Genomic DNA, 18,852 nt, shown 5'->3' on the forward strand with positions numbered 1-18,852 from the left:
CCACGCCCCCGCCCACACGACCATCACTCCGGCCACTCCGGCCACTCAATGCAGATGATCTACTACAAACGCCTACCTCCACATGCACGCGCGCACACACCCGCACGCCCACGCCCACGCCCCGCCTACGGCCCCGGACGCGCGGCCGCACCCGCACCCTCGCCCCCGCCCGGCGCCTGCGCCCACCGTCCACGCAGCCAGAACAGCAGCATGATGACCCCCACCAGGCCAAGAATCACCAGGCTCTCGACCACATCTCCCAAGTCGTCGAGGTCCTGCCCCTCCCCCCCGCCCCACCCGGCCCCAGACACGTCGTACTGCTCCTCGTCCTCCTCGTCGAGGGTATCCGCGACATACTGGTCCAGCGGCGGCGCAACAAACAGCCCCTTGATCCCCTCCCACAGCGTCGGCGACTCGGCCGTCTCCTCAAACAGCGGCAGCCCGGGGACAGCGCCGCGCGTCTTGAAGTCGACCCACCAGCTAAATGTCAGCTCACCTCCCCCCGCTGCTACCCACCTCGTCAGGTACAGCTTGATCAGACTCAAGAACCACGGCAGGTACGCCGACTGGTTCGTCTCGAGCGCCAGGTCGTAGTTGCGCTTGGCCAGGTGCCAGTCGCGCGCCACGCCCAGCCCGTTCTCGTACATGTACCCCAGGTTCCAGTACGCCATGGCCGAGTACTTGTCCGACGCCGCCTGGTAATAGACCAGCGCGCGCTGGAAGTCCGGCTTGGGCTCTTGCGTCTCGTTCGAGACCAATCCGTGGTAGTAGTAGTCACCCGCCTTGATCATGGCGTCGGCATTGCCTTGGGCCGCACTGCGCGCCCACAGCGTAATCGCAGCTTCTGTCGGCAGTGGCGCGCCAAAGGCTTCTGTCCGGTGGTCGATAACAAACGCCACATTGTTCTGCGCAAGCTCGGACCCAGTCTCGGCCGCGATCCACCAGCCCAGCAGCGCCTTATCTTCCTCGCCACGGCCCCACGCGCGGTCGGCCTCTCCAATGTAGTCGTTGTCCCAGCTGCCCTTCTCGGACACACGCTTAAAGTAGCTCAGGCCCACGCCGCAGCTGCCAGACTTGTCGCCTTCTTCCCGTGCCTCGTCGCGGTGCAGCGTCGCCATGAGGTGGAAGGCTTCAAATGGCGAGCCGTGCGCAATGGCAGACTGCAGAAGCGTGTGGGCCGGCTGGTTGAGCTTGTTCTTGATGTAGATCTTGGCAAGGTTGATCTGCGCATCGGCCAGGCTGCCGGGAGGATCGGCCGCCGTCTTAAAGTACGAGAGCGCCGTGTCCGCGTTGGGCTTTACGCCAAGGCCGTCGCGGTGGATGATGCCGAGGGCGTTGTAGGCTTCGCGGTCACCCTGAATGTCAGCAGAGCCGCGGCGCACCCAAACCCACAAGCTGAGCAGCGCGGTTGTACCACAACCTTGCCAAGGCGTTGTTCTTCGGCATGCCCTCGCCGCGCAGAGCCATGCGGCCAAGATACGACGCGGCGATCAGCACAGCGCCTTGGATCTTTTCCTTCTCTTGATCCGTCATGACAATCGGGGGCGTAGCCTTGCCGTCCTTGTCGAACTCTGCTGGCCACATGCGGTTGGCAACGACGTAGAAGTGTCGGCGCGCCGCGTCAAAGTCACGGCCAATCTCTCCAACCTCCTCGGCACCGGTGTGCGGGTAGATTGTCCCGTGGTAGTAGAATGTGCCGAGGCGGACAGTCGAAGCGATCTGCTTGCGGTCCGAGTGGAACTGGTAGAACTTGAGTACCTCGGCTTCCGTCTGGCCGCGTGCCGCGTCCATGCTCGCCTGGATGACATGGCGGTTCTGGTTGACGCCAGTCGACGACCACGAGGCGTGGGGGCCATAGATGCCGCCGAGCTTGTCGGCGAGCCGGGAAGCGATCAGAGGTAGTGTGCGTCCGCCTGGTGGGCCGGTAATAAACGCCTCGTACGCGTTGATGGCCGCGCGCTCGTAGTAGTCGAGGGCGGTGGTGCAGTCCTGGCGGGTCAGCATCCAGCACCTACGCCGCTACCCACCTCCTTGACACCGATGCCGGACCAGTAGCGATAACCCAGGGCCATCTGCGCGGGCTGGTGGTCCTGCAGCGCGGAGAAGGTGTACAAGAGGGTCGCGCGCGCCTGGTCGAGCACGGCGTTGCCGAGCCCAGTCGCGTGGAAGAATCCAACCATGAACTGGACATGGGGATCTGACGACACCTCGAGGAAGCTCTGCAATGTCAGCTGGCACTACTCGCCGCTGCGCTCACAGAGTACAGGGTGAACGCCTTGCCCAGGTCCTGGGCGATGCCCTTCGGGGGGAACATGTACACCTCTGCGCGGAGCGCTTTTGCCTCTACACATCCGTTGGCCTCTGCCTCGTCGAGAAGAGCAAAGACACGCTCGCCGCGCTCGCGTGCAATCTTGGCGCTCTTGGCCGCCCTGCTCCCCCGCTCGAATGTATTCCGGATGAACGGCAGCTGGATGACGAACATGACCGGGTTGATGGCGTCGAGGAATCGCGGCAGCATGCGCAGCGTCGCAGCGACGGGCCCCTAGTCGTCAGCGCCTCATCTCCCACCCTCTCCCCACCTGAGTGCCGTAGCCGAGGCCCGCGCCGGCCGTCTGCACGGGCGAGATGCCGCCGAGCTTCTTCTCGAGGTGGGCGTGCTCCTCGGGCTGCATCTCGTCGAGGAGGGCGTGCACGGCGTTGAGGGGCGCGCAGGCTGGTGTGAGCGGCGTAACACGGCGCACTCACCCTCCGACATGAGGTAGTCGTCATAGTACTCTGCGTTGTCGGCGTGCTCGTCGCCGCCGTCGACGTCCTCGGCCGGGAGGAGGTCGCGCAGCTCGTCGTCGGTCGGCGGTGGTGGCGGCTGGCCCTTGTCGGCTGCGGCTACGACGCCGACGAGCGCGGCGAAGACGAGGACCGTTGCGAGGAGCTTTGTTGATCTCCTGTGTGGTCTCATCTTGGCATGTCGATGTTGTTGTCGAGTTGTGGGTGCGATGGTCTTGGTTGCGCGGCCAAGTCAGCGTAGACGTCAGCAGGGAGTGACGGGCGGCGCGTTAGTGCGGCTATGACACGTCGGGGGGCCACGTGGGAGCACGTGGGATTAGGTAAGTGAGCAGAGCAGAGCTTATCTCGTCCCCCGCTATGTGCCTGCGGGACCAAACCCACGTGCTGTCTAATTGCTTTTTATCGCCGCATACCGCAAATTGACGCCGCACAGCTGGCCTCTGGGCTTGTGGCCTTTTTTACGCTCTTGGCTTTGCCTTGGCTTGTTGTTGCCCACCTCGACGTCGATCTCCCACCAAACCACTGGGCCCTGGGATCGTGCCTGCAACCTGACAGCTATCCTGACCCGTCCCGGCCTGAGCCTGACCTCACCTGACCTCACCTGACAGCCTCCCTAGGCGGCCGCGACAAACGGCCATGTCCACTCATGACCCTGTTATGCAACGACTACTGCCCATGTCGTAACCCGCCTCGCTGCCGGCAGCAGCCCGCAACCCAACGCGCGCCGGGGTGACTCGCTTTTGCCGCGGCACTCGGCCAGCTGCCACTGCCTGGCTGATCGCCCGTGTCACTTTGCATTTCGGCCATTGGCACCGTAGTGGCGAGGTGACTGACTGCCTGCCAGCCTGTGGGCGCATGCGTGTGCGTGCGTGCACGCTCGCACGCTCGCTCGCTCGCTGCACAATCGCGCGCGCTGTCTCGGGCACTCGCGGGCAGACGGGCCGAGGCGGAGCGAGTCAAGCGACGCGCTGTCGTCGTCGTCGGCGTATCTGTCACGATTGTTCCCAATGACACGCTCGCAGCATCGCTTCCACAAGCCGAGAGGACCCAAGAGCATCGAGTATTTGTAGAGTTGCGACCAAATGACGAATGTTGGAAAGCACAAAGTACAAATCAAGAACAAGGGCGCGGAGGAGCGCACGACGGCGACGGGGCGGCGGAGAAAAAAACGCCAGGTCGTCTCGCCTGCCAACAAACCCTGTGGGGGCCGCTCGAGTGGGTCACTGGGGGCTGCGGTTAATCTGTGCGCCTCTGCGCCTCTGTCGTGGGAAATCAAAGCGGCGCGCGGCGCGACGGCAAGTTGGCCATTATCAGCTGGTAGTCGCCTGCGCCAGTGGGTACCTGCGCCATGTCCAATGGTGGTGGCTGCGTTGCTTGTCTGCTTGCTTGGCCTGCTTGCTTGGCTTGGCTTTGCCGGGCTGGGTCCGCGCCACGAACCGGCCGCACGCCGCGTCGCCTCTGCCTTGCCTCTATTGTGTGCGTCGCACCGCGTCGTCGCCGGCTGTCTCGCGCCGGTCGATGCGTGCAATGGGTAATGTCGTCGATGGCACCATCAAACTTCACGACGACTGCTAGCGTCGGAGGCAAAGTGCAGGCCAGCCAGCCAACCCAGCCCACCCCGTGAGCCGTCGCCGTGCCTGGCCGCCGCCGTCCAAGTGACTAACTGACATGGTAATTCGGCGTTTGCTGGAATGGTCGCCGCAGACAAGAGTCACCGCAGAGCTGGCCGCCTCGGCGGCAGCGGGCTCTATGCAAGGGCTAATAATGCACCAGCCCTCCAGTCACCCGCGGCACCCAGCAGCAAGCATCTATCGCCGTCGCGTCGCGTGCAATGGGCGTGTACATAACGGTTACGATACGACGCGGCTACGAGCCAACCTTGCCAGCCCGGCGGGAGTTCCTCGCCCGTCTGGGCCGCCCCGCCCCGGCCACGGCACGCCGAGATCTGCCTAGGAATGGAGGGCGACGGCACCGTGTCAGATGCGGCGAGGTGACTGCCACGCCAAACAACTGCTGGCGGACAAGGTTCTCCCGCAGCCCGCGCGCTTGGCTTTGGCGCGTGCGTGGGGCGGGGCTGGGGCGGGGCGCGTGGGGCGGGGCCGGTGCGCGAGCCATCGGTCGGGTCGTTTGCTTGCTGTGCGTGCGTGCGTGCGAACGCCGAGCTCTGCTCGCTCGTTCCATCGGGTTGCATGTATGCTGGCTGCTCTGGCTGGCGCGCCGTATTCCTACAAACTCGAGCAATTGAAACATCGAGGAATGCGTCGCATTAGCCTTTTGGACGATCAATCCAAGTTTCCGACGGGACTGGCGACTTGTTCCATTACAAGTCGCCTTACGGCATGGCCCACAATGGTCGTTTACTAGTGGCGGCAACGGCGGCAGGGGTAACGTAACATTGTTGCAGCTTGGAACACGCTGCACCGCCTCGCGACTCCATTGTATAGTGATGCTGATCTAGACGTGCATTTGTGTGATCCAGAACAAAACTACTATGTGGCGGGCCAGGTAGGGCGACTATACAGTGTGGTGGGGCTATGAGGGCGAGGGAGAGAAGAGAGAGGGGAGAGAGGAGAGAGAGGTGTAACTACAACGTGTACAATACACATCTTGCGGCGCGTGGCGTGCTGGAGACGCACATGGTTTGGCCGGTTGGTAGATACACAAGCGTGTGCACAAGCCTTGGCGATAGGGGGAGGGTGTTTGGGATTGTGTGAGATTGAGGCATGTGCGTCTCACAGACAGTCCAGATTGGGTCGTCTCAAATGCTGTGTTGCCCTTCTAAAACAGCTCGAGACGGAGACGAGGAAAAAAAAAGAAAAAAGAGATGGTGTATACACAGTTGCGTGTGTTTCTGCGCTTAGATGCGAATGTCAAACGAGTGTACCGGAGACGTGTGGGTCCGGGCCGACGTGCCACTGCTAGAGGACAGTGGGCGGCGCGAGTCACCTGTGGGGCCGTGGTCGTGGTGACCATGGGGGGCGGTATGTGCGTGGGGGTGAGAATAGCTCGGGTAGGCCTGGTGCGAGTAGTGACCGGGGTGCGAGTGGGCAGAGACTCGCTTGTCTTGCGAGTACGACTGGTCGAGGCTTGGCAGGTGGCTCCATCCCCAGCCCTCGGATTGGCCCGACGAAGGCTGCGAATGGGCAGGAGGTTGAGGAGGCTGGCCGGGGTGCTGCTGCTGGTGCTGAGGACGGGGGTGGGGGAGGACGAGCTCGGCAATGCGCATGCGGCTCGGCGAGGGAAGGCGGTGGCCACGGGCAGCTGCGGCGGCCGCGGCGGCCGAGGTGGCAGAGGTGGCAGTCGGGTCGTCGTCGTACTCTTCGCGGCGGCGCTTGCGGTCGTGCTGCTCCATGTCGCGAGTGTCCCACCTGCGTGGCTGGGGTCGGTACGAGGACGCGGCCGAGGCGAGAGTGGAGAGGGGGTCGACCGACGACGACGACGACGAGCCATTGGGGCGAGAGGCCGACGAGGACGGGGGACCGGCAATGTGGTGAGCCGAGTGCATGTCCATGGCCGACGAGGGAGGGACCGCATTGGCAAGGTTAGAGCCCCACATGCGACGCAGAGATTCAACGTGTTCGCGGTGACCGTGGGCCACTAGGGCCGCCTCGAGGTCGCGTACCCAAGCGGTAAGGGAAGCTTCGCGAGCTTCGAGCGCTTGGATCTGGCTCTCGAGGTCGAGCGTCGTCGAGCGCATGCTTCCCACGGTTTGCTCGAGGTCTGCCATCTGGTTGGCGCGGCGGACTATGGGTTGTCAGTGGGTCGGTCGTCTCTGGTCCAACGGCTAGTCGAGGTGACTCACGTCTAAGGTTACGCTGCTTGATGCGATTCTTCTCGCGGCGGATTTCAAGTGCACTGCGTGCAATTGGGTCATGGCCATGGCCGTGGTGGTCAAGATGGTCGTGCTCGTCGTCGCTGGCACTAGAGTGGCGACGTTCCATCTTGAGAGCACCAAGCTGGCGCGGGGAGAGCGAGGCAGAAGAGGAGGGTGAGGGGAGCGAGTGGTGGACCGCGGGCATGTTCAAGCGGGAGTGGTGGAAGATGTTGCTGGTGTGTGTTGGGTTGGTAGGTGTGTATGCAGTCTGTCGACCGCGAGGGGGAGAGGGGAGGGAGTGGGGAGAAGACGAATGTACGAGAATTGAACTGGGTTGATATAGACTAATCGGTGGGATGGTGGTGTGGAACACTGGGTGGTGGCGGTGTCGTCACTGCGGCGCGTGCTGGCTGGCTGGCTGGCTGGCTGGCTGGCGCTATCTATCCGTTTGTTGTTGTGATATGCGGCGGGGCAGGGGCAAGTGAGGCGCGTCGGCGTCCTGAAGGTCAAGTGGTCGTGGTTTATCGAGGTCGACTTTTGTGCCACTTGGTCGCGCACGAGTCGGGTTGGTGGGACAAGAAGATGGATCGTGTCGTAAAAGATGGACGATCCAGCCAGAGGCCCAGAGTCGCATCTTTAAGCATCAAGCAGAGACTTGATGGAGCACAACCCAAACCCACTGCACGCCCACCACGCAAAAGAATACAAATCACAGAGTGGATTCTACAAATGATGCATGGTCGAATTTGTAGAATCGGCCTGGTCGGTCCCTGGTCAGTGGTAAGTGGTTGGGTTGTGCCCGGCACGGTGGCGGCGGCGGCGTACGCGCAGGCAGCGTGCTCGCTCGCTCTCATTGCCCTCGTTGCCGACGACAGACGACACACTCTCGGCGGAACCAGATTGTGCATATCGTCCCTGGTCGGTCACCCTCGGACCAGGACCAAGGGTGTGCCAGCCGCGGCGGCGGACGAGGCGGACGACCAGGCGGCAGAGGCGGCGGAGGCGGCCAGGAAAAAAAAAAGCCACTGGGCCCACCTGGCGGCTCGCATGGCGCGATGCAACAATAGACTTGTCAAGAACTGACACAGGGGCGGGCTGACGGGGCGGGGGGCAGGCAGGACAGGACAGACACCCGGCAATGGGTCAGTGTCGTCGTCGTCGTCGGTCGGTCGTCGTCTGCTTGGAGGTTGACCGTCCCCATCAGACAAGACACACCCTCGTTCCCTTGATTTCCTTCGTCCTTTTTACTCGCCCCTGACTTTTTACCCTAAGGTTGTGTCGTGCCTAGACTCGGGACCAGAGACATGGGTCCGACCGCGCCCGTCTGCCTGCCCAGTCGGTAAACGGCGACAACCCGCGCCCATGCCCACTGCCCACTGCCGCTCGCCCATCGCCCACCCCACTCGTGCTCGCCCCCCCGCCCGGCCCCACCCCGCGCGCGCGCGCGACAGATGTCATGGACAATAACGGTATACCCACACAGTGGACCTGATCCCTCATCCCTCGACAGGAAAGGATGGCGCGCGGCTGTCAGCGCCACGGCGACGACTACCACGGGCGGACGAGTGACAACTACCGGGTACAACCTCCGGTTACACCCTCGCTCACCCTCGCGCGACAGACTCCACGGTATCCCGAATACAATGTTGCTACTCTGCCCGAGGTCACTCTGGCTCTTTCTCGCCGAACCATCTAGTGCCGCCCATGTGGGCATCCGACAAGTGACAGTGGCGCCGTCACCGGGGCGATGCACACGACGCGTGATGCATACCCATCCAGCGGCCATTGCCGCATCGGCGACCGAGGGTGACCAGGTACACCTGCCTATGCAAGCAGCAGCAGCACAGCTAACTAGCTGACGGACTGTTCGTCTGACCGACCAGACGCGCCCGTCGCACAGTCTTGGCCCGTCGCTAGGCCGGCGCTTGCTGCTATGCTATGGGGCAGGCGGGCGGGCGGGCGGGCGGCTTCGGGCTCTGGCTCTCGGGCGGGCGCGCACGCGCCGTGCGACCGACTGCTTGGACAATTACCACGATGCACGCACGTACTCCTTGTCTCGTATGGTCCCCCTGCTGACCGACGCGCCGTCACTCTGGCCAGGTCGAACCCTCGACGTTCCCTTATCCCCCCTTGCACCATGCTCCACCAGAGATCTCAGGCCAATTGTGCATCGACCAGCCGTAGTTCCATGGATTCCCATTGTCCGCGTCCAATGGATCGTGTAGGTATGGCGCTTGAGACGAGTACGTAAACCGGCCAGGCACCCGCTCCCCGCCTGTCGCAAACGCAATCTTGGCGAGTCGCGGTTGGTGCATGCGCGCGCACTGTTCAGGGCGATACGTAACCGATTGTTCGGCCAAGTGTCCATGTTCCAGGCTGCCGTCGTGACAATGAGCAGCAGCAACGCCGATGCCCGACAGCAACGAGCGCATCTCGAGGCAGGCAGGCCAAAAGTGGCAGTGTGCTTGCTACATGCAAACACCGATCAATTGTTGTCGCCATGGGAGGTGGCAGGGACGAGACGTCCCCACTAGCCCAACAAATCGCAACCCGACGTCATACATGCTTGCGACGCCATCTGCACTAGCTTGTGGCGGCGGCGGCGGCTATTCCTCGGTGTTGATCGCCCAAGGGGATCTTGTTCCGGATCTTTTCCTAGACAAGGGAGACAAGGGTGGTGAGGGGGAAGGGGAGGGACCGGAGAGAGGAGAGCGGAGAGCGGCAAGTGGGGCGGGCGGGAGGTGCAGCTGCACCCAGCTACCCAGGCTAAGCCCCAAACCTCGCACGCACACTCACCGGAGCATTGTGATGTCTAAGATATGGGGGGTGGGCCCGTAGCTCGAGGGAGTGGCCGGTGCGCAGCATCCGTGTGTGCGTGTTTCAGCATGGCGAGTGCCCGCGGCGTCGCCGTCTGCAGGGGTCGTGCTGGGTGTGCTGCATGGCGAGCTCGCTGCACCAGCTGCTGTAGACTGGCCGGTTCCTGGCGCCACCTGGCCGCCACGACGCAGCTGGCAGCGAAACATTTCCTGAGCCAAAGAATCCTCCTAACAACGACGAGGGCTGCCCTGTGCGTGTGATGTTTTCTCAAGCACGGGGCGAGCGGCTGCGATTGCGCACAGCGCGCAATGGGCCCACAGCTCGGCCCAGTCCTTGCAGACGGCAGTGGCTCGCTGCTGTAGTGAGTGTAGCCTCGCGCCGGGGAAACAACACCGACAACGGCGACGAGGCATGCCGTGGCGCGCGGGGGCGGCGTGGCGTCCACGCCGCCCGGCGCAGCAGCAGCGTCGCCCGCACGTCCGGTCGGCGCAGGATCGGCCAGACGACTACAAATCACTCTACACCAGGCACACGAGAATACAAATAGTGCTCGCCGCGACCAACCACCTGCGGCGGGGCACGCTGCTCCGACGGATGGGCGGAGATTATGGCGTGGCGGGGCGGGCGGGGCGGGGCGGGAGGTGCGGGCTCGGCCGCTGTTCATGGGGCGGGGGTCGTGCGTCGCGCGCGTGCGTGGGATTGTCTGGGGCGTGTTGCCGGAGGGTCGGCGCGCCTCCTCCGACGGGGGAGCAACGTTGCTCGTGTCAGCGCCACACTGTCGTTTGAGGCCAGTCTGACACTGATGATCAGTAGCGACGATCCCTGAGTACCTCTAGCGCTGGTGTCTCGCCGAGGTGAGCGAGCGACTATCGCACGCTACGGCCCCCCGCCCCCCGCCCACGCAGCCCCGTGCACTTATCTCGAGCCGAGGTAGTCGCGAGGAGCGCACACGCCGTCGCGAGGAAACCATGGCGTCGTGAATGGCCTCGTGAAACGGGCCGCTGCACGAGCCTGTACCCGGGTGTGCGACGGCGGCAGCCCCGGCCCCCGCTCGTCGCCAGCAGACAATGGACTCGCACCACACCCGGACCCCGAGGCGCGCTCGCCACGGCTTGCATCGGCGCCTCGTCGACCCACCCCGGCGCGGGCACTCACCACGCCAAGCGCCCACATTTCCAACGGCGTGCCACCGCCGCCGCTCCGACTCAATCAATCAACACACTGCGCGCTGTCATCGGCGCCGGCGGGTTATCTTGGCGCCCGGTGCCGCACCCCGCTTCGACCACTCGGCAGCGTGCCCCGCCGGTACCGGCGAGTACCCGTCCTGTGCCGGGGTACTTCCTCGCACCGCCGGAACCGGCCGCGCCCCCGGCTGTGTCGGCGCCGACGGACGCCTCGACGCCGCCAGGGCGTGGCGCCGCCGCGGCGCAAATCGTCGTCGCGTCCAGACCCCGCTGCCAAGCACGGCGCTCTCGCTCGGCGCGCTCGGCCACCCCCCCGCGCCGTCGGGCTCGCCGTCGCCGATGTGGCGCCGTCCGACCCGGTGTCGCTGTCGCCACAGCACGTACTCGGCGCCACCGTCGTGTCGCGTAGTCACCAGCACCACCCAACCGCCACGGCATGTAACCCCGCCACACTGCAAAACCGGGGTTGCATGCACTGCTGCCGCCGCTGCCCCAAGCAATATGCACGACCTGCGCCGCAGCGCATGTGGCACCCCGCCCGGCCCACCCTTAAACATCTCGTAACGCTGAATCCTAGGATCCACCAGTGGCACCAGTCCCTTTCGGCCACTTTCGCGGAAAATAGTGCTGCTGTGGTCGAGGAGGCATGCCCGTCGTGACAGGGCAGGCGGGGCAGGGACGTTGCGCACGCACGCACGCGCGCACACAGGCGCTGAAACGTAGATGGAACCTTATGCAGTCGTCGTCATTTTGCGTGTGGCGGTGCGCCGCTCATTCGAAATAGCGAGTGGCACTAGGCCGGTGGGGTGCGTCGTCGCTGTGAGTAGCGAGCATCGCGCTGGGTCGCTGCTAGCTGGTATGTGGCGACGCAGCCTGTGGCTAGAAATCGACCCCCCATGGCGGGCGAGGAGGCGAGGCACTGGGACGGCTAGGGTGCCTCCGGGGAATATGTACGGCGGATGTCGCAGCTGGCAGCGGCAGCTGCCGCTTCGAGCGCGACGACGAGCGACGGCATCGACCTCGCCAATGCCTCGGTGGTCGACGTGCACGATGTACTGTTTGGTCGACACTGAGCGTGGAAATCACGAGCGGTGCGTGTCGTTGCAGCCGCTGTGTGTACAGTGAGTGCGCGCGAAGGCGGCGAGCAGGGTAGTAGCAGCGAGGATTACTGACTGCGACAGTGTACTCCCTTTCCGTGTCCCCGCTCGACCTCTTCACCTCCAGACGTCCCCATCAACCATCTTGCATCATCATGACTCAGTAAAATATTCCGCGGCGCAGCGCCAAAGAGATCGACGCGAAGGCTACTCACCAGGCCGAGCGAGCTCCAGCGGAGATCGGCGTGTAGACTGCGGCGAGCGAGCTCCGCAGGCGGCGACGACCAGCGCGTGCCGACCCTCGCCCATCTCCCCACCCCCAGCCGAGATAAATCATTAAATGAGGAGTGTGTTGCTACTCGTGTGCAGGCGTCGCGTATCCATCGGGCGTGTGTCGGCTGCCTCGTTGCCTGCCCGGCCCGGTACGTCAGTCGCCTTGGTCGTTGACTGATTTCTCACTGCAGATTATGTACAATGTTGGCGGCCCGGTGAAAATGTACTGGCTCCTCGTGCGGACAGAAATGTAGAGCCGGTCAACGGGCGGTCGGGCGTGTCGGCGTGGAAGCACCGTTCACCACTCAGCGTCGCTCTTCGACTGAGGAGGTGTCGGCGCGGAGCGGCGGCCACTCGGTGCTTCATCGACGACGAGCACTCCCCTCCTCTCTGGCCCGGCACAGATCGACTCACTGCAATTCGTGGTCCTGATCCGACGCAGTGGCTGCAGACTGCGCTGCGAGCGGGACTGACGGGAGTGCTCGCGGGGCCGGGTCACGACTGACGTTTTGCGGGCCTGCTCATTCTCCAGACTCTCACGACTTGCGCGGAAACTCACGACCACCCCAACTCACGACCGCACAACTCGCGGCTCCGCTCACCACAACCCCGCCACACTCACATACACAAACCCACTCACCCCACGGCAGCCGGGCCACACTGCTCCGCCTGTGACACGCCGAGACACCCCACCGCCGGCACGCTCACACGCCCACCAGCGGCGTGCTCCGCAGATCCACGCCACACCCGCGGTTGCTCGCCCGCCGAAGCCCACCGCCCACCTCGATTGCGCGCCGCCTCGGTCACCCTCGGCGCCCTCGGCCCTCGGCCACCCACCTCGGTCACTCTCGGCCACCTCGCTCCCCGTCTCCGCGTCCGCCTCCGTCTCCGTAACAGTGCATTATACTACGGAAAAACGGAAACGATAGGATGTATGTAACGATGATGACGCCGCAAGACTTCGGTGAGACAGGCGCCTCAGTGACACGGTGGGCACTCACTCCACACGCCACGCCGCGCACCCACTCCCCACGCTATGCGGGGCTCACTCGGCCACAATATTCGCAGCAGTCGCAGGCGACACGATAACGTGGCCGTCCTCGTCTCTGGGGCGAGTGTCTGTTTCAGTCTGCCCGCGTGCCGCCAACTCGGGGTGGGCAAGCGCCCACTTGGACGGCAGGATGCCAACGGCTTGGAACGCAACCACTGCCCACACGACGCCGACTGAAATGCCCATCGTCGACAAGATGTTGAGGCGATCTCCGGCCAGGGGAACCAGGATTAAAACAAGACCTCCAAGGACGGCGAACCCGAAGCGAACAGCCTGCCGGTTGTCAGCTGATGCCCAACGAATGCAAGGTTCTCCACTAGCACGGACGCCCGGAGTTCGGCGTAACCATCGGCCCCCGTCCTCTGCCCGCCTCTTGAGCCGTCGGAATCGGATAAGCCTCCAAGAAACGTGTCTCAGAAACACCTTTTAGGCCAAACGCCACCGGCGCGATCTTCGCGACCGACCCCAACCCTCAAACTCGAGGCTAGTGTAATTGACCAGGTGACTCACCCTCGGGATCCTCGTTGCACGCCAGTGGTGCATTGCCCCGTGCAGCAGGTCAAGGGAGGCCGTGATGATGAGTGCAAATCCGAGGCCACAGCCCCAGTACCTGCGGCGTCAGCATTCGAAACAACTCGGATTCGAGAGAGAACAGCGATTGGAAAGACATGGGGATTGGAAACAGCTGGACAATTCGAAAGGCTCGAGATGTGGCTCAGGCATGTGGCGGCTCGACGACGTGGTACGCGATATGTCGGCTCTCTCAGCACGTTCGACGACACTCAAGGCTGCGATAACTCCAGCGTTCGCCAGTGCTCAAACACATTCGCGAGAGCTCGGGCCGTTCGCAAGGTGTTGAGGTATTGAAGAATGTGAGACGACTTACCATCGGAGTCCTGGCAGAAGGGCCAAGGCCTCTTCATTGTTGAGCTCCTCGTCGTGAAGAACGAACTTGCTGGCAGCAGCCGAGGCCAACACCAGAGCGGCACAGAGGGGCCAGTGGAGGCTAATCGGCGGTTAGAAAGCCCCAACACCTGCAAGTGGCACGCACAAGGAGAACAGAAGACCAGTGACCCAGCTTCGGCGGAGGGCGTGAGTGTACCTGCAGGTCAGCTTTGTTCAACTGACCACTTTCCAACTCACTTGTTCAGCTCCTCGCTCGGGATGGTGTACCTGGGACAACTGGTCAGCGGCTGCGCGGTGCACGACAGCATCTAACGTACAGGAAGTTGAGAGCCCACGCAACCATGAGGCCGAGAACGGCCTTACCGTACTTGGGCGAAAGGCCAACAGTGGAAGCAGTGGTTTCGCCAGCAGCGGCCTGAGCTACCAGGTTGAAAATGCTGCGGGCGACATGACCACCTTCGGTAGCACCTTCACTGGTGCTAGTGGTGTTTGTGTGGCCGCCGCCCTCGCCAGTCGAAGCAGGCGTCGCGACGTAGAGCATGTTCATGACAAGCTCGCCCAACTGAGGCTGTTAAGCGCAATCCTAAAGTCAAGCATGCCACAAACTTACGACAATGACCACGAAGGCTCCGCTACGCTCGATGCTGTGCTCAATGTTGATAGCTACTTTGTCAGCCCGGGCACCCCCATTAAACTCTTGACATACCTGGGAACTTCATGCTGGGAAGGTCGACGCGGCCAATGGAACCTCCAGCAGCGCCTCGCTGAGGGTCGGCACCGGCTGCCCTCTCGCGCCTGAACCTCCGGTACTGATTGAGACGGCCCCAAATAATCAACGCGACCGAGTCCAGACGGACCAGATCAACGATAATGGCGACTGTCGCGAGCGCGATTTGCGCGGGGCGAGAAGTGACCCAGATAAGCGGCTGCGTGGGGTCAACCGATGCGTCCGACCATCACAGTCGCGTCACGTACAAGGTAGACGAGCATGGGCAGAAGGACGCCGACGCCGTGCAGGATGTGGTAAATGCGGAAGGCGGGCAGGCGGTAAGCGTACCACCAGAGGACGACGACTGGGAAGTCAGCACCGTTCGCCATCCTGTGACTCACCTCGAGTGGCCTTTACGACGAGCCAGAAGGCAACAGCGGCTTGCATGGCCGAGTGGTCAAAGGCCAACTCGGACCTGCTGGGGTGGATCTCAATCGCCGTCGCGTTGGCACTGTAGCCGAGCAGACAGCCCATGCCGACGAGAACCCAGAGGCGGTGGAGCAGCTGGGCGAGGTTAGAAAGAGCACGCTGCGGTACGGCAGTTGACGCACATCATCAGTGCCGGAGACGTTCGAGTAGCGCGTCGCCTCTTGCCAGACACTCCAAGACGGGTAGAACGTCAGGATGAAGCGCGCGACTGCCACGCCGGTGGCCGCCTCTGGGCTGGGTTAGAGTGTTCAGGCGAGATGGAGAAAGGCTTACCCGCTGCGGCGTCGGCTAGTAACGAGTCAGCAATGGGCTTCTTGCATACGCGCCTGCACTTACCGAGCTGGTGGATGATGGCGACGAAGAGCAGGTCGAAGAAGAGCTCGAAGCGCGAAATCTCACGAGATCCAGGCTCGCGGTAGAGCTTGCCCTGTAGGGAACCTTAGCCACGGTCATGCGCGTTTCACCCTTGCCAAAACATACATCTTCGATCCACTGCCGCGAGTCAGCGTCCCGTCAAGCACCTGCGGCCAGCGCTACTCACCTGGCGCACCACGGGCGGGCGGAACACCTCGCGAAGGCGCGTAATGTGCCGGTAGCCGTTGTAGTCGTCGTGGAAGAAGAGGTTGTCCGTGTTGCCGTACTTGCCCTGTTCGGCGCGGTGGTGGTGGTCGTTGCCGCCGCCGGGTGTGCCGGGGGTCGACGAGGCGCGGTGCTTGAGCTGCGGGGGGACGGGGCGCTCGAGGCTGGTGTCCTCGCTGATGCTGCCGTAGCCGCTGGTCGAAGAGGTTGCTGCCATTGTGGAGCGTTGCTGGGGGAGGTGGGTCGTTCTTTGAGCTGCGTTCGGCGGTGGCCTGGGTGAGTCTGGGCGAGATTTGGAAAGGGGGGTCCAGCGCGCTTCGAGTTAGCGGTTAAGTGCGTGCTGTGAATGAGCTTTGCGAGCAGCGCAAGCAACTGTCAGATGACAAGAGGAGCAAAACTGAATGGGTCGGGTCTGGAGTGGCATTTGCTCGGATAACTGCTGGCTTGAATGACGGCATGGTGGTAACAAACGTCCCAAAAAGGAAATTGTGCCTCGACGCGGGCAGATCGACCGTCGGCGACGCAGAACGTCAACAAAAAAATCACTCCACAAGGGGTCTCCCTCACCGACGGGCTTTGCTCTACGCTCCGACAAGACCAAGGCCGAGACCGCAGTCGCCGTCGTCAAGCGATCCCGGCGGAGTGCACGTCTTGCCCTTCGGCCCATGTCCCTGCCCGCACGTGGGTGCACGGCTGCACGGCGGCTGTACCGCCACGTGGCGAGATAGATGGTGATCCTGTGGTGCTGTCGGACGCGTCCGCCGGCCCGGAATGGCTTGGCAGGCTTCGAGGGCGACGCGATTCTAATCGCAGACACCAGCTGCCAGCTGCCTCCAACACTCGCTCTCCACCAGCAGCCCCCAATCGTCCTTGCACGCGTTCGGCTGGTCGAGTCGAACTCGGCCCGGCATCGGAGCCTCCTGCATGTTTGCGCAGCGATGCGGAAGTATCATCGTCGTCGTCGCTTCACTACATCCCCAACTTTGTGCGCCATTCACGACGTGGAGGCCGCGCGTCGCTACCTCTCACATCGCCGTCCACCTCGTCGGCATGCCGGCCCGCGCTATCGACTCGACTCGATCTAATCCCAGTGTGTCCCAGTGGGGGCAGTTGCCAGCTCTGTTCCGACCGACCGCCGGTATCGGTCGGTTCGGTTCATGCAGTGTGGTGGCACCTCCACCTTCCCTCCACGCGCCTCCACCGCTGCGGTCGGTGACAGCCGGTGTCTGCCCTGAAGCACCCAGCATGACACACCCACATACCACCATTTCCCCCACCGAACCTTTGACCGATTGGCCAAAAGGTGCGCGCACGCAACAAGACATATATAACCCCCCACTGCGTCCTTCCTCGACCTTCCAAGCACCTACACCCACAACAACACAACCAAAATGGCTCCCACCGTCGACTTTGACCCCAAGGGCATGATCGTGCGTGCCGCGTGCTGGGCAGAGCTGACAAGCAGTACCGCAACCTCGGCGACTCTGGTCTCGTACGTCGGCGTGGGCGTCGGCGCAAGGCCGCCAGGCGCAGCGCAGCACAGCACTAACAGCCCCAGCGTGTCCCCGTCTTCTCGTACGGCGGCTGGCTTACGTGAGTGCTGTTGGCGTGGGAGTGGCAGTACGCGCGATGAGCGCGATGGTCGAGCGTGAGGCAGGAGGCATACTCGTCAAGCACGCCCCGAGAGCTGCTCCACGAGGCGGCCGGGTGCCGGACCGAGATCCGCGGTGTGCTCGCTCCTGAATCGTGCATCTGCGGACCCGGGGTGTAAACGATCACCGAGTCGAGTCGACAACCTCGACATGCAGGCGTGTGTCGGTCGGTGCCCGCTCGCTCGGGGCTGCGGCCCGAGCCGCCTCCGTGATCGGACTTGGGCTCCCCCACCCTCCTCCACTCGCTTGGACAGCAGTGCTGACGCCCCGCAGCGTCGGCGGTACCCAGAAGGGCGACATTGTCAAGGACATTATGAAGCAGGCGTTTGACCTCGGCATCAACATGTTCGACGTGGGTAGCGTGGGGTGGGGTGCGGGCCGTCGCTGACGTCATGTTTTCCCCCTGCTGCTGTCCTCTGCCGCTCGCTCTCGCTCTACAGAACGCCGAGGGCTACGCCGCCGGCCAGTCCGAGGTCGAGATGGGCCGCGTGATCAAGGAGCTCGGCTGGGACCGCCGCGACATTATCATCTCGACCAAGATCTTCTTCGGCACTGCGCGCAAGGAGACGCAGAACACGCGTGGTCTCTCGCGCAAGCACATTATCGAGGGTGCGCAGGCGTCGCTCGAGCGCCTCGGCCTCGACTATGTCGACGTCATCTTCGCGCACCGCCCGGACAACACGGTCCCCATGGAGGAGATTGTGCGCGCCTTCAACTGGCTCATCGACAACAACAAGGCCTTCTACTGGGGCACGTCCGAGTGGAGCGCTGGCCAGATCCAGCAGGCCAAGGAGGTCGCGCGCCGCCTCAACCTCGTCGGCCCGACCGCCGAGCAGCCCCACTACAGCATGCTCCACCGCGAGCGCTTTGAGATCGAGTACGCCCACCTCTTCGCCAAGGAGGGCCTCGGCAGCACCATCTGGAGCCCCCTCGACTCGGGCATCCTCACCGGCAAGTACAACGACGGCGTGCCCGAGGGCTCGCGCTTCGCGACCAACAAGGACTTCTTCTCCAAGACGGTCGCCGAGCTCCAGAGCCCCGAGGGCCAGGCAAAGCTCGCAAAGGTCCGCGCCCTTACCGCCGTCGCTGAGAAGTTTGGCACGACCATGACCAACCTCGCCCTCGCGTGGACCCTCCTCAACAAGAACGTGTCCACCTGCATCCTCGGCGCTACCAAGCCCGAGCAGCTCGCCGAGAACATCAAGGCCCTCGAGGTCTACAAGAAGCTCGTCCAGGCCCCCGAGGTCATTGCCGAGATTGAGAAGATCCTCGACAACAAGCCTGCGCTGCCCGACAGCTACGGCCGTCTCTCGGCCACTGGCGAGCTCATCTAGGCGGGTGTAGTGTGTCGTGAGAAGTAAAAGGTGCCGTTGGGTTCACCCAGTGTAGCTGTAACCAAAATGCAACAGTGTGTGCAGTGCAATAGGGTGTGCAGTGCAGCAGGGTGTGCAGTGCAACAGGGTGTGCAAGCAATCGTGGCATCATTATTCGTCTACG

The 18,852-nt window shown here is 63.3% G+C and overlaps 4 protein-coding genes across 4 annotated transcripts; 1 reads left to right on the forward strand and 3 right to left on the reverse strand.

Moving 5' to 3' along the window:
• Nucleotides 1–125: 125 nt before the first annotated feature.
• Nucleotides 126–2,956, reverse strand: HRD3 (ERAD-associated protein; the record flags this gene model as incomplete). Its single annotated transcript, XM_069354121.1, has 7 exons — nt 126–480; nt 517–1,355; nt 1,393–1,989; nt 2,028–2,219; nt 2,258–2,542; nt 2,580–2,713; nt 2,746–2,956. 7 exons carry the CDS (start codon nt 2,954–2,956, stop codon nt 126–128), a joined length of 2,613 nt encoding a protein of 870 aa, XP_069208763.1.
• Nucleotides 2,957–5,641: 2,685 nt separating this feature from the next.
• On the reverse strand, nt 5,642–6,803 carry Q8F55_005634 (uncharacterized protein; the record flags this gene model as incomplete). Its single annotated transcript, XM_069354122.1, has 2 exons — nt 5,642–6,528; nt 6,587–6,803. 2 exons carry the CDS (start codon nt 6,801–6,803, stop codon nt 5,642–5,644), a joined length of 1,104 nt encoding a protein of 367 aa, XP_069208764.1.
• Nucleotides 6,804–13,014: 6,211 nt separating this feature from the next.
• On the reverse strand, nt 13,015–15,920 carry Q8F55_005635 (uncharacterized protein; the record flags this gene model as incomplete). Its single annotated transcript, XM_069354123.1, has 15 exons — nt 13,015–13,293; nt 13,531–13,630; nt 13,907–14,026; nt 14,072–14,122; nt 14,164–14,193; nt 14,244–14,488; nt 14,537–14,589; nt 14,633–14,852; nt 14,902–14,999; nt 15,037–15,199; nt 15,247–15,353; nt 15,398–15,412; nt 15,461–15,551; nt 15,605–15,616; nt 15,666–15,920. 15 exons carry the CDS (start codon nt 15,918–15,920, stop codon nt 13,015–13,017), a joined length of 1,839 nt encoding a protein of 612 aa, XP_069208765.1.
• A 1,174-nt stretch (nt 15,921–17,094) lies between these two features.
• Q8F55_005636 (uncharacterized protein) lies at nt 17,095–18,689 on the forward strand (the record flags this gene model as incomplete). Its single annotated transcript, XM_069354124.1, has 4 exons — nt 17,095–17,133; nt 17,262–17,296; nt 17,629–17,707; nt 17,796–18,689. The coding sequence occupies 4 exons, from the start codon at nt 17,095–17,097 to the stop codon at nt 18,687–18,689; spliced, it is 1,047 nt and encodes a 348-aa protein (XP_069208766.1).
• Nucleotides 18,690–18,852: the final 163 nt, after the last annotated feature.

The sequence above is a fragment of the Vanrija albida genome, assembly GCF_041260175.1.
Source record: "Vanrija albida strain AlHP1 chromosome Unknown contig_4, whole genome shotgun sequence".
Classification (NCBI taxonomy): domain Eukaryota; kingdom Fungi; phylum Basidiomycota; class Tremellomycetes; order Trichosporonales; family Trichosporonaceae; genus Vanrija; species Vanrija albida.